The sequence below is a fragment of the Helianthus annuus genome, chromosome 12, assembly GCF_002127325.2.
Source record: "Helianthus annuus cultivar XRQ/B chromosome 12, HanXRQr2.0-SUNRISE, whole genome shotgun sequence".
Classification (NCBI taxonomy): domain Eukaryota; kingdom Viridiplantae; phylum Streptophyta; class Magnoliopsida; order Asterales; family Asteraceae; genus Helianthus; species Helianthus annuus.
Window position 1 is genome coordinate 66,301 of NC_035444.2, and position 17,066 is coordinate 83,366.

At 38.1% G+C, this 17,066-nt stretch overlaps 1 protein-coding gene across 2 annotated transcripts; it reads right to left on the reverse strand.

The window, feature by feature from the left end:
- Positions 1-27: 27 nt before the first annotated feature.
- Positions 28-5,393, reverse strand: LOC110893681 (AMSH-like ubiquitin thioesterase 1). Of its 2 annotated transcripts, XM_022140771.2 has the most exons (15): positions 5,032-5,393; positions 4,720-4,939; positions 3,391-3,455; positions 3,208-3,283; positions 2,902-3,105; positions 2,680-2,780; positions 2,382-2,487; positions 2,259-2,305; positions 1,822-2,149; positions 1,619-1,708; positions 1,473-1,535; positions 1,262-1,336; positions 1,117-1,179; positions 665-717; positions 28-439 (listed from the first exon to the last, which is right to left on the reverse strand). In XM_022140771.2, exons 2-15 carry the CDS (start codon positions 4,822-4,824, stop codon positions 265-267), a joined length of 1,551 nt encoding a protein of 516 aa, XP_021996463.1. In that variant the 5' UTR covers positions 4,825-4,939; positions 5,032-5,393; the 3' UTR covers positions 28-264. The 2 variants fall into 2 exon arrangements, with proteins under 2 accessions (XP_021996463.1, XP_021996462.1); XM_022140770.2 differs by having other exon boundaries at positions 4,720-5,393.
- Between the last annotated feature and the right edge of the window lie 11,673 nt (positions 5,394-17,066).

Below are 17,066 nucleotides of genomic sequence, written 5' to 3' on the forward strand. Positions count from 1 at the left end.
GCTTGTTCAGTATACGGATTTCGCCAATGAAGAAGCAAGACCTGAACATTACCCCTTTGGGTCAAACATATAAACATACCGATTTTAAAATCAATAAACAATCACAGTGTTTCAAGCCATAATTACAGTATAAAGGTTTAATGCAAGAATAGAGATGTCTTCATAGTCGATTTCCTTTTAATTGTTCAATCTGTCAATGAAATTGTTTTTTTTTGCATTTTTCAGTATTTGCATCAGAATGGACTTATCACGACGTATCTGCCATCAGCGCAAATCAATGACGTCAAATTTCAACTTGGGGTTGATATAAACATCCGTACATTGTTTATAAATTGGACTGCCATCGGATGGTGCATCATGTGCATGGAAACCCCGGTGAGGACAGTTTCTTATGACACCCATACCGCCCGGTGTAGTCAAACGAAAAATGCCATGATTTCTGTAAAACATAATGGTAGATCAGGAGAACAAGCGATAGCATATCCAATCCAACAACATATTTACCCTACATCTTTATGGTGTTGATTTCGTTCCATAAGGTTCAATTGTTATGTGGTTATACTCTTATAGATGATATCATCGATCCCGCGTAATAGTCAAACACCTCCCACCCCCCAAAAAAATGTCTATACATGCGCATTGTGTGATTATTTGGCAAAAATACCTTGAACTGTCTCTTGGAGCCATGACGATTGCAATGGCCTCTGGCAACATAATCTGGAGAATGAACAAGCAAAGCCTCAGTAAAGATAAAGACAGGCATGGTTTCATGTCTCTCTATATTTTGGAAATACAAATTTCCATATCTACGCTGTGGTATAACAATAAAAGAACCCGCATTCTATGTTTGAAATACCATGCTTTCAATTCTTCAAACAGAAAATAGCTCAGCAGATCTCATAGAGAGCTCCAGAATCTTTCTAAGTTAACTATCATCACAAAACTTGATCGTATGATTTGAATAATGTGAATTACTATATTTTGTCTGTTGATTGAAGGGTATTTAGATATATGACAATAGTCAAACATTTTCCATAAACGCATCCAATTTGAATAAAGCAAATTTGAAAGGGCTAATAATTAGAAAAGCAACCCCAGAGGGAGAGGGAATGTCACCTGATATGCGTAGTGTGTGTGAACATCAATAGATGACATGAAACACGATTGCGTAGGATGTGTCTGCAATATATATATTATAAACAAACATCAGGATGCAGTACAAACATATTGACTAGATAAAATGTATTCATATATGACTCACATGTATCCATCCAAGAGGGAATAGAGATCGTTTGTCCTGGACTTCAAATATTTCCTCCTCGTTGGTAGCTTGACACTGTACAAAAATTGTATTTACCAAAGTTCATAAGAAACTCTTTGTTGCCCGCCATCGCAACCATGTTTTGGTTAAATACAACATTAGAGTATTATAGTAATAATAAAAATAAGGGAATAAGTTGCTAATGGTTTACCGAGTTTGCTGTTCCTTCTTGCTTTGGAATGATAAGTGCAGTAACATAAAATTTTCGATTTTTCTAACAAGCAGCAAAGTAAAAAACAATAAGAGAAACATTGAAAAAAGAAAGAAACAGGCATTATGGAAGCCAACGACACTTACAAGTGACCCAGCAAGAATACCGCATGTCTCTAAATCTTTATTTGTATTTGGTTTTGCCATCTTCATGAAGTGGTCCATCACTTTTGAGGACTGCATAAACAAAACAAAACAACTCAAGATATATTTCTAACGAAGAAAAAGTAAACCATAGAATTCAGAAATTTTAGATTCGTAAAAAAGAATTGAAGGATAGAATATCTCACAATGTGTAACTCAAGGGGAGATTCAGAGCACACGCCATCACTGGGTTTTTCAGATCCATTCGTGAGCCCGGTATCGAGTGATGGGGAAACCAAATCATGGACTTGAGCTAGAACAGGAGGTGGGGAAGGCTGTCTTATAATATCCAACGGAACAGGAGGGGTCTCTATTTTTTCTTCAAAAGAAATCAAGAGATCGGGTTCATCAGCTTGTGGCTTCTTGTTATTGTTTGCTGAAACAACTGTTTCTAAACTTGAATTTTCATGTTCCAAGTTGCTACTATTTCTTTCAATTGGAACACCATCCTCCAAAGAAATCAACTTTTTCTCACTTGAAAAATCAAAATACAAAAAACAATATTAGCATGCCTAAAAAAAATAAATAAATAATCATACCAATGGACTGAAATGAAAATTTCAGTCTTGGTAGAAGACCAAACCTCTGAAATTCCACAGGTGTCAAATCAACGTTCTTTGGATAATAAACCTGAGATACATATAAGAATTAATCCCTTCTATCTTAAAAAATATAAGAAATGAAGTTTTAGCGAAGTTCACGATACCGCAACATTGATGGTAGGGGGTTGCCATTGTCCATAAAGTCCATTTGGGCCCAAAATAGAATGTCTGGAGAGAGTTTCTTCCTTTGCACGAGGAATATTTACAGATCTACAGCACCAACAAAAAAATAGTTCATGTGTGTTGCACCATTTTCGGGTCTGTGTTGTGTTTGGTTCATGTTAAAATTTCTGGTTCGTGTCGGATTCAACCCTAGTGTGTGTACGTGTGTGCAGAGAGAGAGAGATGTGACTAGAAGACAATTGGCAATACATGAGGTTAAGCCATAATTATAAGACTTACAATTGCCTAGTTTGCTCATCCAACGGATAAGGAGCCGAGTACACCAAATTGCGAGAATCTCGATACACATGCCCATGAACCTTAACTTGTGGTGTAGGTGCCTGCCAATTTGTAAAATTTCATAGAGAACTAAGATGACATGCATTCCAACTTGAATTCCATCAAAACCAGCTGCTTAATAAGCATAATCGCCAGATGTTAAGGGAACAATATTATATATACCTTATTGATGGTACCAGCATAACTTTGAGTCGATGTTTGCTGATGAAGAGGATATCGCTCTGGTGGTGGTTTTGATGGCTCCAATAGTTTATTTTGAGGAGTCCACCCATTTGATTGATATGCATGTTTTCTGGATAGGTCATTGATCTTTTGAAGTACAGCAGGCTTTAATTCTTCCAGCTCAGTTATGGCACTCAATGATTTCTGAGATTCAAATATTAAAAAAAAAAAAAACAATTTATAAAATTGCTGGCACTGGAACAAAGGCTTCCTGCTGATTTGAGAACACCGATTAAAAGAGTGTACCTTTTTGAGATAGATCTTATCTCTCTGAAGAGATGCACTGTAATCCCGATGATATGGTATTGTTTCTGTAGCCAAACTTTAGAAGAGAAACGTATTTTCATTTACGATACAATGGAAAACCTTGAAATGACTGATGCTACATACCCAAGGCCGTATGTATTCATATCAATGTAATAATAATACCTTGAAAAGCGTAGGAGCATAATATACAGATCGATAATATTCTTCTCTTCTCGAAAGATAGCAGCCTGCAGCAGCATATTCAAATTAAAACCTTAAAAGGGCCCAGAGAAACGGTGGACAGCTAAATCTCAACTTTATTGGAAAACTGGGCGTGTAATCAATCGCGTATAAATATCTATACCGAACATATTGATCTTTAAACTTATACATATTAATTTAGGTATTTGTATGTCATGTCTATATGTATATTGCTACTTAAAACAGAGCAAGACATGGATTTCCAGATACAACTCCATTCAGTATGAACTAGTAGAGTGTTGAGCCAGGGAGCTAAAACCTAAGAGTATATGAGGAGAAGTTATTATCAATCAATCATGCCCAGTATAATCCCACCCATAGGCAAGCTATTGGTAGAGTCTGGGGAGGGTGGGATGTAGGCAAGCCTTGCCAGAGACTGCTTCTAGTGAGACCCCAGCTCCAAATTCATATCCAGACCAAAGAGTCAAACAAAAACATGTATAGACATATAACCACATAAAAAAGTATTAAAGATATTCTTACTATGCTACCAAACACGAGAAATGGTGAAAACATATAAATAGGAACAGATAACACATCAGTCAGACACACATGCAAGCTATAATATTCACAGTCCACTGAAACAGACTAAAAAAGCTAAGGTCCTAAATCGATAAACTAATACAAAACCGTAACATCCTACTAAAAGTCCTTAACCTTAATCCTACGTCTCCACGAATTCCTGTCCTCGGCCATGTCCTCAGAAAGGTGCAAGTCTAGCAAATCTTGCTTAATCTGTTGGGTTCGTAGGCTTTAGGGTAGCCGGCCCTAATTAGGGTTAGCTGGCCCTAGTTATTAGGCCCTAGGTTTCCACGGTTCTAACCGTGACTGTCACCTGCCTCCTCCTAACGTGCCCAAACCATCTCAACCTCATTTGATATACTAGTTACCCTTAATCTTTCTCAAAAAACATCATTTCTTATCTTCTTCAGCCTGGTGTGCCCACACATCCAACTTAACATCCACCTAGGAGAATTTGTCGCTAACTAGAATATAACATGGGCATAGATATTGTCACGAAAAGATGGATATTCTTAACAAAATAGGAAGTCAAAACTTCAGGTTTAACTATTTTGAAGTGAAGTGCTAGATTATTCATTTAGCAGTAGCGAGTTCATCATGGCTGCTGCAAAGTCAACCGAAATTAACAATATGGAACTATTGCTCATCTGCAGCATGATTATTATATAAAATCTAAAGCTTATTTGATCTTAAGAATAAAATTAGGCCCTCGGATAAATAATAACGAACCTGTCGCAGAATGTTATCGGCGATCCGGAAGTAGTAACGCAGAGATATTCGATTATCAACATTTATCTTCTGTGTGTTGGCAGCGACATTGATAGTTGACCTCATCTTATTCTTAGGGTTTGGATTTTCTCCGATTGAAACCTAATTGCATCGGATCTGTAGAAGAAAAGTGTTGGTGTCTGGATTCACACACGAACGAACCAACTGTCTGATCTGAGAACTAAACAAGAAATAGTTTATTATTATAATATTCCTGAGACACGAATCGCAAACTCCAAGATGATGATGATGAAATTGAATTGACAGCAATACTTTTAGGGCTTGTACACAGTTAGAACGAACGATGAAGAAGAGTCTCTGTATTGTATCTCCGTTTGGGATTAAAGTCCTCACACCATTAGCGCAATGGGTTTACCAAAACTAAAGTCAAAATATCTCATCAAAGACCCATTCACATCTCTCCCACCAAATTAATTGTGTCAGTGCCTTTTATATTATAACTAGGATAGGATATCACCCATCAACTTCGCATATTATCATTTCAATTTTGTAAAAAGAAAAAACGCTTTAAAAGATACCCGGTAACCATTTACATAAGCAGGACGGAGAAAGTGGTGGACGTTTCTGAGGTGACTAGAGCTTTTGATGGTTTACATCGGAAAGCTGTCGTTGGTAGAACGGCGGATTTGGATACCCTCATTTTTTTTACCGTCTTATGCGGATTGGAAAGGTAAAGTATGGAAAGATTCAGTATTTGGGAGGCCTGTCGATTTTAGTGTCTTTCGAGCACACACGGATGAAGTCGAGGCTTTACTTAATAATAAAGATCTATGGGGTCCGTGGTTCTCCAAGTTAAACATGTGGGTTGTCCAAGTTTTAGCTGTGGAAAGGATTGCGTGGCTTACGTTTCAGGGGATTCCCTTAGATCTTCTCGACTCTGAGATCCTCTGGAAGATCGAGAATGTGTTCGGTAAAACGTTATATGTTCCCAAGGATGTTGGAGAAGACTTGGATCTTACTGTGAAATGTGTGGGAGTGTTGGCCGGTCATGATAACAGGATTAAGGAGTTTATTTGCCTTAAATGGAAAGATAAGTCGTTTAAGCTTTGGGTGTCGGAGGAAGAAAATGAATAGGTTCCGGACTGCCTGGGTCTGTCGGAGGTGGTGTCGCCGGTGGCGGAGAATGACGGTTCTGGTATGGTGTCGAAACCGTTGGAAGACGAAGAGGGTGACGTTTCAGTTTCCAATAATGATTGGGAAAAAACAAAAAAACCACTTTTGTGGGGATGGAGTGAAGACTTTTAATGGGGGACCAGATTCTGAGGCGGCTGCCTCTTCCCCTTTTACTGTTTATAGTTTTGGGGCAGGTAAAAAGGGGAGTTTAAAAGAAGGCCTAATTGTGGGTCCAGTTCTACGAAGAGAAGGAAAGGTAAATCTCGAATTTCTTTGGGCTCCCCAAACGATCAAAGGCCCAAGAAAAGACATAGAGCCCAAGTGGAAAAGGAAGACCTGTTTGGCCTTGATGAGCTAATCAAGAAGGGTCCATTTGAGTTTCAGAATCAGTCATCGAAAAGGGATTTCAACCAAGGGATGGAGACAACAGAGGTAGGAGGTGACGAATTGGCGGAGGTCTCTTTGGATCTGAATCGCAGGGCTTCATGGAGCACGGGTCAGCCAAGTGTCGAAGTGGATAGTCAGTCGCTGTGGGGAATCGGAACGAGGAGGTAAGGTCCGGTTTTAATTTGGTTGAAGAGGTGGCGGCTACAATCAAGCTGGGTTCCGACCTAGGAATTGATCTTCAGAACAGTGTTAAGATTGTGGCAGATGCTATTGAGAATGAAGGTATTAATGGGGTGTTGTCATGAATTTTATTTCAGTGAATGTGAGAGGTTTAGGGGGGGAATAAAAAGCTAGATGGTTGAGGAGTTTTCAGTCAAAGTTTAATGTGAAATTTTTTCGCTATTCAAGAGTCCAAGTTATCGGTTGTAGATGATTTTGCCTTGGTCAAAATCTGGGGGGATAGGAATTTCAAGTCGGAGTATGTGGCCTCTTCGGGTCAGTCGGGGGGTTTAGTGTGTTTGTGGGACCCGTCGGTGCTCTCGGTTGATGATTGTGTTAAGGATAGGAACTTTTTGTTGATTAACGGGAGTATAAAGGGTTGTGGTTCTCGGTTTTGTGTTATCAATGTATATGCCCGCAAGGAATTACTGCCAAAAAGGCTCTTTGGGACCAGTTGGAAGGTATTTTGGCTGGCCTTTCTGGTCTTTTTATCCTGGCCGGGGATTTTAATGCGGTGAGATTCCCAGCGGACCGTAAGAATTCCATGTTTAAACCAAGGTGTGCGAGCAATTTCAACAGCTTTATATACAACTCAGGCCTTTTGGAGTATAAAATGCACGATAGGCAATTTACAAGGTGGTTAGATAATGGCAGAAAAATGAGCAAGATGGATAGATTTTTTGTTAGCGCAGACTTTTTTAACAGATGGCTTGCTGCTAGGGTTGTAAACGAACCGAACGAACACGAACAAGGCTATGTTCGTGTTCGTTCGTTAAGGAAATTTGGATGTTCGTGAACTGTTCGCGAACACATGACGAACAGAAGTTTGTGTTCGTTCATTAAGGAATTTTGTTTGTTCGCGAACAATTCGTAAACACTAACCACGAACGCAAACGGACACAAATGAACATTAATTTTGAAAATTAAAAAAAAAGGACCGTTAAGGCCACATGGGTTATTAGTTTTTACTAATTTTTTAATATAATTAGTGTACTCAAGTATAGGAATTAGGCGGGAAAGTAAAAAAAGGTGGGAAAGGTAAACAAAAAGAGAGGGAAATAATACTTATGGGAGAAAGTGAAAAATTAATAAAACATTAAAAAACTTTGAGAAAAAATAAACATAAAAGACCAAACACGAACGAAGACGAATGGACATAAACGAACGAACACGAATGAACAAAATGAACATATTACCGAACGTTCACGAACGCAGTCGAACGAACGAGACCTTTGTTCGTGTTCGTTCGTTAAGCTTATCGAACGAACATAAACGAACTTCCCGCCGAACGTTTCACGAACTGTTCGCTGAACGTTCGGTTCGTTTACAGCCCTACTTGCCGCTTGTCTTCGTGCTTTGCCGAAACATAAGGATTGTGATCATTTATTCGTTACTTAAAACCAACAAATGACACGATGACTAATCAAAGTAAATGGGTCTTTATAATATATCGCGAAGACATGCTTTAGCCTATAAGTGGACACTCACCCCAAGAGTTCCCAGGTAAGAGTGACTAGTCCGATTAAGTGGATTTGTACGAACACTCTAGCCTTAGACAGAAAACTTAGGGTACAGGCATCCACCCTTCCAGATTGCACGTGTTCACATTATTAAAACCCAAACTTTGACGAGATTTTGAAAACATCAAAGGCTTAAAAGCCTAAAACAAATCATCTAAGGATAGATGATGATTTCTTTGTAAAAAGTCTTGGAAAATTTTCACTTTTAAGAATGAATTATGCTTTGTTTATGGTAACCACCTAAGGATAGGTGATGGTTTTATATTAAGAAAAATCTATACGCGAGTTACCTCACCTAGGAAGGTTATAGTTTAGGTCAAAAGCATTACTAATAACCTAATTCCCTATAACCATGGCTCTGATGCCAATCTGTAACACTCCGGCCGTGTATAAAAACAACCCACGGCGGAAACGTCGGGGGGTCACGTTACAAACTGTTTCACAACACATGGTACATAAAGTTTTGTTTTATTGAATTAATTTAAATTATATTGTTTGGAACAAAAACATAACACAAGAGTAGCCATGAATCTTTGACAAAAATGTTTAAGCAACTTCAAGAGTAGCCATGAATATTTGACAAAAAGTGTTTCTTTTATAAAATCGTATGAAAAATCATTCGACTTAAAAGATAATAATGCATGATTAACTTAAAGAACCATTTGTCTTTTGTAATAACCAATCAAATGTCTTGTATTGTATAAACCAACCAAATGACTGGTTTTGTATAATCAGATGTCTTTGTAATAATCAATCAAATGTCTTATCTTGTAAAAACCAACCAATTGACTTGTCTTGTATAAACCAAATGTCTTTGGTAAACAAAATGTCTTGTTTAAACCAAAATGTTTTCTCTTGTATAAAACAATTGCCTTTTCGTATAAAACAAGTGTGGATTGTTGGCGAATACATTCAAACCTTGTTGACTGTCGGACAAACCTTTATAAATAAAGGTTTATCAATTATGTCACTCAGTTTTTGTCATTCCCAGAGGAAACTTCCAAACAAACCTAGGAAGCGGGAATGGGGTTGTCAATCCTATGGTACCATAATGTACTACCGGTCGGCGTGGTCAATGTTAATGAATGTATCATTGTCATGTTCAACGCACCATCAAGTTTCGTACAATGTAAGCATGTTGTGAATATAAACCATATGTAATAAGTTTTGTAAATATGGAAAATAGTTTAGCACATATGAATCACCCCAAAACATTGAATGAGGTTTATAAACCGAACGAGTGAAGGATCTCATGTAATATGGTTTGTTAAACCTTACATTCTAATTAGAAAAGGTTTTCTAAGTGTTTTGACCCGTTACGACTTGTTAAAGGGGTCTACACCACTTTAACGGTTCGTATGCGTAACTACGGGTTCGGATGGTCGAATGGGTCCTATGACGAGTCTGATATGTCAAAACATGTATACTTATGTTGTATGATCAGTTTATAAGTCAAAATAATGATCATATATGTTTAAAACTAATTTTTATGCCAAAAGGGCATTTTCGACATTTTAAAAGCATATGTAATTGACTCGTCATTTGACTAAAAAAACGACATGACCATAAGGTATAACCTCAGTGGGTTATTACCTATATTATTATGGTCATATAAATGGGCTTGGTCGGATCCTAGTGTTGACCAAACGGGTCAGATTCGAAAGTCAAAGCGAAAGTAAAACTGCTTGACTTTCGACTAAGGAATAAACACTAAACTAGAAATGACGAGTTCGACATGTTATGACATGTCTAATAATGTTATAAAACTGATTTGGTGTTAAAACTTTAAGTTTTAATACCCGAAAACACTTTCGTCGTAAAATGCATCTTTATGCACTTTTGACTTTTATTTCATAAAAGTTTGACTCGTCATTTCGCCTACTAAACGTGATGATCAGAGGGTGCAATCGCAAAGGATTAACACCTTCATTATTACGATCACGTAGCAAAGTTCAATTTGAACTTTGACTTGACCAAAAATGGTCAGAATTGAAAGTAAAAGTAAAAGCAAAAGTCAATTTGCTTGACTTTTGGCTCATAACTAGCTAAAATAAAGAAAAAGACTAAGTAAGAACACTTACTTGTGTTCAAGGAAAGCTGAGAACTTTAGTAGGAGGCCTCTATAAGTAGAAGCAAGATCCCATAGAAGAGAGAAAGAAAGATTGAAGGTGCAAGTTGAAATGGCTCAAGATTACCTCTATTTATACTTGCATCAAGTTCATGAGATCATGCCAAGTGTTAGCATTGATTCTTAGATGTTTACAAGTGTCTAATGAGGTGTTTGAACCAAAGAAATGGTGGCAAGTTCGGTGCTAGGTGGCAGAAGATGGGTATAGATGGCAGAACTTGGTGAACAAGCAAAATTCTGCTACTGGGCACCTGATGTGTGTAAAATGCAACATATAAATTCATCAATTGTGGCATAAAACTAACACTTTTTTAGTATTAATGTTGTAAAAAGTGTGTTTTTGTCTTCCTTTTGTATTTTCAGAGTTAAATGAGCTCAAATGAACAAAAGAAGCAAAAAGGCAGCTAAATCTAACATAAATACAAGAACAGGAATAAACGTGGCATGCCCGACCCTTCTACAGCATCCTCCCAAGCAAAAACAAGAGAACAAAAGGATGAACACGCCCCGTACTCAATGAGCACGGGGGCGTGCCCAAGTGTCTGCAGAAAAAACAAAGTTGTAGAAGCTTTTATCACCCACCACGGGGGGGTGCCCAGCGGACACGGGGCCGTGGTCAACTCTAAGATTCGTAGAATAGCCATTCCCACAAAAAGTGAGTTTTGAGCCTTTATTGAGCATACAAATACACATCTTTAAACTAAATGCTTATTTTTCATTTCTTGTGTGAATAGCTGCTTGGTTTCTTACAACTCTAGAAATCGTCACGACGATTCATTCCCGGTCCTTACCAACTTAAACCCGAGTAAGTAAATGATGGAGGCATTAGGACTAACCCTTTTTATTTCTACGCAATTATTTTTCTTTTTTTACCACCTACCCAAAAATCCCCCTAGTTAACCCCTTTGAGCCTAAACCTTTTCATTTCTTATCCCACAAAACAAACACCCTTTTACCCACCAAAACCCTTTTTCATTTTAAACCCTTTATTTTAGTAAAAAGCTAGGTTTTTCATATGACATTCCTTATCAAAAAAATAATAAAAAAATGATGAAGCCAAGAAATAAAACAAACAAGTTCATCAAAAATAACTTTGTTTGAAAAATTGTTTCATTAAAATAAAAAGTTATAAAAAAGTCTTGCGAAAACCGACGCTTTTTACGCCTTTCGCCCTTTTCTACTAACCACTAACCCAACCACCTACCTTTAACCCAACCCTAACCCTTCCCCAAAGTCCTCTTGATATTTGCAAAAGTTTATAGTTAAAAAGGAGGAGGATTGATTGCTTGGCAAGCATATGGTAGAAGTAAGTTCCATGCCGCTCTCGAGCATTTCACAAAAATACATCTTCGGCCGAGTGTTGAGTGATCTCCCGTGAGGTATGTAAACTTGTATATAAATGGAATTTTAAAAAGGCATGTTATACCCAAATAAGTAATTTATCTTATGTAATATTCTAAATAACTCATGACGAATAGGATTGTAAATAAAATAAAAATAAAACCTAATAAAAATCTTGGAATCCCAACACTCTATGACAAGCCCAAAAACCTTCTTTTCTACCCATTCCATTTGGAAGTGTAAAGCCACATTATAAAGTGTTTCTCTTGAGGACAAACAAAGATTCAAGTGTGGGGGTATTTGATGTGTGTAAAATGTAACATATTAATTTCATCAATTGTGGCATAAAACTAACCCTTTTTAGTATTAATGTTGGAAAAAAGTGTGCTTTTGTCTTCCTTTTGTATTTTCAGGATTAAATGAGCTCAAATGAACAAAAGAAGCAAAAAGGCAGCTAAATCTAACATAAACACAAGAAAAGGAATAAACGTGGCATGCCCGACCCCTCGACAGCATCCTCCCAAGCAAAAACAAGATAACAGAAGGCTGAACACGCCCCGTGCTCAATGAGCACGGGGGCGTGCCCAAGTGTCTGCAGAAAAGACAAATTTATAGAAGCTTCTATCACCCACCACGGGGGCGTGCCCAGCGGACACGGGGTCGTGGTCAACTCTAAGATTCGTAGAATCTAGGAAAATCTTGATAGTACAGATACGCTTCTGCACACGGGGTCGTGCCCAGCGGACACGGGGGCGTGGTCAACTAATGCAGACAAACTGCATTTAATGAAGAAAGAGAATCTGGGTGGACACGGGGCCGTGCCCAATAGACACGGGGCCGTGTCCGGGCTTCTGTGCAGGCTATAAATAGGGGTGCTTGGCTCACTTGCAAATCATCCCTTGGCAAACAACCTCTCTCACACTTCACCCACCCTCCACCACCATCACAACCCACATCCACCACCATCATCCATCATCCATCATAGAGTGTGTGTAGTAGTCTCCGGATCCAAGATTGATAGTAAGAGTTCTTGACAATCAAAGGCCATGTTTGCTTAAGTCTCTTACATCACTTGGTGAAGACAAGCATTTAGTGTAATACTTTTTATTTCTTAATCATTTCGCACTTTTTATTTGGTTATGTATTAATGACTTTAATAACTAGTTTCTTTTGTTGAAGGTGAGTCTTCCTTATCATTTGTCTATGGTGTCTTTGCGTTATTTTACTGTCTATATAAAATAAAAGATTTACAAGATTCATATCTCCACGGTCTATATGGAGATATGTTGGCTACCTGGTCGGGGGTTAAGGGAATGGTTTGGTAAGAGTCTTGCCTTGTTCAGTGTATAGATCCTGCAAGGACCTGGGTCAAGCTTAGTAGGACCTCCTTCACTACCCACTGGTATTGGATGGCGGGGGTTCGAATTTCTTGATCCCCTCGTATGTAAGCTACTATTAAAACATTAACCCGACTACTTAGGATTGTATCCCTGCTGTCTCAAACTACTTAGCCGAGGGTAACGTTGTGACACCTGTCTCACTTCAACCATCAAACAAATTCCAAACCAATGAAATATTGTATTTCATACTTGGGAATTGTATAAATATGTGAATCGTTTGCACATATCAATTCTTGTTCGATTTCAAGCTTTAAATCGCTTTCTGGAAGGTTATACGCGCACTGATGTGTAAATATAACCAGTTTAATGCAAGGAACACTCCGGAATAGTGAAATAGGCTTAACATACCTTAAATAACCTTCACATAACTTAGAAATAAGTTTTGGATGGTTTGGTGTGTTGAAATCAAAGTTTGTTCGATCGAAGGGACTATTTGTGTCAAACTACGAAACTATACCGATTTGTATAGTAACGAACATTCCGGAACTTGATCATAAGTTAAACATACCCTAAAAACCTTTACATAGCTTATAAATAGGCTTTGAGGGGTTCGGTATGCTAAAACAAACTTTATTGATCAATAAGGACTAAAAGCGTCAAAAAGTGCACAAGTTCGCATTTTCGCGCATATCTTACGTTCTGAACATATCCGGACATCCAAAAATTTATGTAATCATTAAAATATTATGTTTTAGTGATTGGCTTGTCAAAAATCTATTCGTCGCACAATTTGGACCGTTTTTGCATCCGTTACGACTTCCGTCGTAATTAACCGAACAACGCAATCGTACAGCCAAACGAACCGACATCCGACATATTTTTGAGCATATTTCATGTTCCCTATACTTTAACATCCTTGTGGAGCTTAAAAATGGGTTTGACAAGTGTTAGATGTGCCAAAACACGACCATACGCGCACAGGGGCCAAAACAGTCATTTTTCAATTTTGGCTGGTCTGCAGGTCCCTTACAGACCGTATGGCCTTGCTTACGGTCCGTAAGCCATGCCCAGATCAGCAGTAAGTTGTTTCCAGCTTGATCCAGCTGTCCCTCACTTGTGCACATGTTTTTGGGTTTCTATGGGCTGGTTTGTGTGCCCATCAAGGTGCCCAATCAGAATATGGCAAGTGTACGGCTTAGATCGTGCCCCCTTTTGCAAGAAACGATCCTAACGGTTTTGCCATGCCTATATAAACCCAACCCATTTCATTCATTCCTCACATTTCAATCTGATTCAAGCTCTATAAGTGGAAGTATATGCTTCCTACCTGAGAGTGAATCGGGTCAAATCTTGCGGGGACCTTCTGTAAGTATTCTTTCGTGCTTCTCGTTCGTTTTTAGCGTTAAAGTTAAACTGTGTTTGACTTTCAGCATTGACCAGTTTATGGTCAACGCGAGGTTCGTTTGAACTTCATAACGTGAGCGTAATCACGATGGTTATAGTCCCTAGTGACTATACCTACTGATTACCACGTTATCTAGGCTCAGTGACGAGTCGTAGTTTCGGCCAAAATGCGTTTTCTCGCGTATTTTGTAACCAAACTACTCTAGGGTATCAAAACCGTTTGTTTTGGTACCAAACCTGTTTTCTAACTTAACTAAACATGTTTCAGCATGTTTAGCTCGTCACTTTTTAGATTAGTGCTTATGTAGAGTCGAAAGTCAAGCGGTCTAAACAACCGCTTAGACTTTCGAACTAGACCCGTTTGGTCGATCAGTAGGACCCGACCAAACACATTAGGTGACCATAGTTGTATAGGGAATAACCTTCCGAGGTTATATCTTATGGTCACTTCGTTTAAGTAGTTGTATGATAGGTAGTTTATATGCCTTAGGAAAATTACCAAAATACCCTTTTTATGCATAATTGGTATTTAAGCATATGTAACCCAAAATTTTGTCACTTAATTGATTATGCAACATAATTAGACATATTTAGGCATATAATACTTGTCATAGGACTAGTTAGGCGGTCCGAACGCGTCTTACGCAAACGACGCGTTAAAGTAGTGTGAGCTACCTAAACGGGTTGTAATGGGTCGTAAGCACTTAGGATAGGTTTCATTTTAGTATGTAGGCCTTGTTAAACCATATCATATGAGTTCCCACGCTCATTTGATTCACGAGACCTCATACTATCCGATCTCCCGATTTAGGTCCGGTTTATTTATGTAGTTATCAATACTAGGTGCCATTTGATTCCGTGCTCCCTCTAGCTTGCTTGGTAGTTGTTCAAGACTCCTAAGCACTCTCAAGTGAGTACATAGTCCTATCTTTTACTGTTTTCAAATATTTTGGGGTGAAGCATGTGTACCTATTTGTTATGTTCTTGTTTTCAAAAGTATAATTGATTATACATATTAGTACTTATCTTTTTACAAATGAATGATTATTTGTGACTTAAACTCTAATTTTTCAAAGATTATAAAAAAATAATGTTGAGGGTAACGTCACCTTCAAAAGAGGGGCCTACTACTATAACTAAGATAATCTCTTAAAAAATGCAAAAGTGCGGAAATAATCAAAGGTTACACTAAAGGCGAGTCGGATCCAAGTGATTCATCTTGTCTATCTGTTTTATTTTTATTTTCAGCATTTTAGTTTTTATTTTCTAGTTTAAAACCTTTTTCTAAAACTTTTGATTTGATTAGACGTTGAGGATAAACCGGTATTAAAAGCTCTTGTGTCCTTGGACGACCTCGGTATCTTACCAACACTATACTACGCTCACGATGGGTGCATTTGCCCATATGTGTGTTTGGTGTTAGTAAAATATCGTGTTTTATAAATTTAAAACTTGACTAAAGTGGTTAAAAAGGGCTAAAAATATACTTAAAAACCTATAACACACGACACGCATCAAGTTTTTGGTGCCGCTGCCGGGGACACAAGGATTTTAAGAAAGCTTAAAGTCGACGACCTAATCAGTTTTTCAAAACCTTTTCAAAACGCACGCACATTTTTTTTTTGCATTTTAGTTAGTTTTGCATTTACAGTGGGTTGAACACGGGTCATGCTCACTGAACACGGGGTCGTGTTGCATTTTTTTTATAAAACACCCAGATACAGAGTCTGAACACGGGGTCGTGCTCACTGAACACGCCCCCGTGCTGCACAAAACCAGTCACTTTAATTCAAACGCCCAGATACAGAATCTGAACACGGGTCGTGTCCACTGAACACGGGGTCGTGTCCAGCCTCTGTTTCCGTTTTTATTTTTGTTTTCTGGTCTCGAGACTCTGTTGTGGTCTGCTGAGTGATTCTTATGGATCAATACTCAGGAGATTACGATTACACCTCTGAGGAGGATGATTATAGGGAAGACTATTGCACCATTTGTGGTGACCCGCACTCGGTACAATATTGTGACTTATTTCAACCATCCACTTCATACACCTATTATGAGGAGCCCAGGTACGAGCCATCAACTTCATACACATCCTATGAAGACCAAAGGTATGAACCTTCTTCCTCATACTCATATTTTGATGAACCAAGATATGAGCCTTCATACTCATACTTTGAGGAACCAAGATATGAGCCTCCACCTTCATATGCTTATTATGAGGAACCATGGCGTGAACAACCCACCTCATATGAGTATTATGAAGAACAAAATTACGACCCTTATCCATCATATACTTACAATGAAGAAACCATCTACTTCCTATGAGTATTATGAGGAACAAAGGATCGAACATCCGGATTCAAGCTTTGCGGATCCTGATCCTTACTCTATCACCGAAATAGCCGATAGGATAATAGAAAAAATTAAAACTATCGAACGATGCATAATAGAATCTCGCGTAAGGGAAGAGGAGTCCCGCGTAAGTGAAGAATTAAATAAAGAAGAGATAGTTGAAAATGTAAAAATGGAAGAACAAGTAAGTGAAAAACCGACACATGAGTTAAACAACGAGAAAGGTGAGTCCGACAACGTTGAAATTCAAGAAGAGTCTAATTTTGAAAAAAATAATCTCTTGCACCCTCTTTCGAAAATCATTGTTTAGTACCCACTCATGCTAAGTTTTTAAAAGAGTTAAACACTAACACTAAAATTAACGAAACGGTAAGCATTAAGTTAACAAATGATCAAACTTCGCTAATAAAAGAAGACCCATTTGAAATCAACATTACACCGGTTCCATGTTTTTTTCAAAACTCCTTTATTAGTAATGTC

What these genes read in the sequence shown, in the direction of transcription:
- LOC110893681 (XM_022140771.2), bottom strand. Translation starts at nt 4,824, where the DNA reads ATGAGGTCAACTATCAATGTCGCTGCCAACACACAGAAGATAAATGTT. An exon ending in CCGATAACATTCTGCGACAG is followed by an intron (nt 3,456 to 4,719) that starts GTTCGTTATTAT and finishes ATGCTGCTGCAG; the next exon opens with GCTGCTATCTTTCGAGAAGA. An exon ending in GCTCCAAGAGACAGTTCAAG is followed by an intron (nt 440 to 664) that starts GTATTTTTGCCA and finishes TATGTTTTACAG; the next exon opens with AAATCATGGCATTTTTCGTT.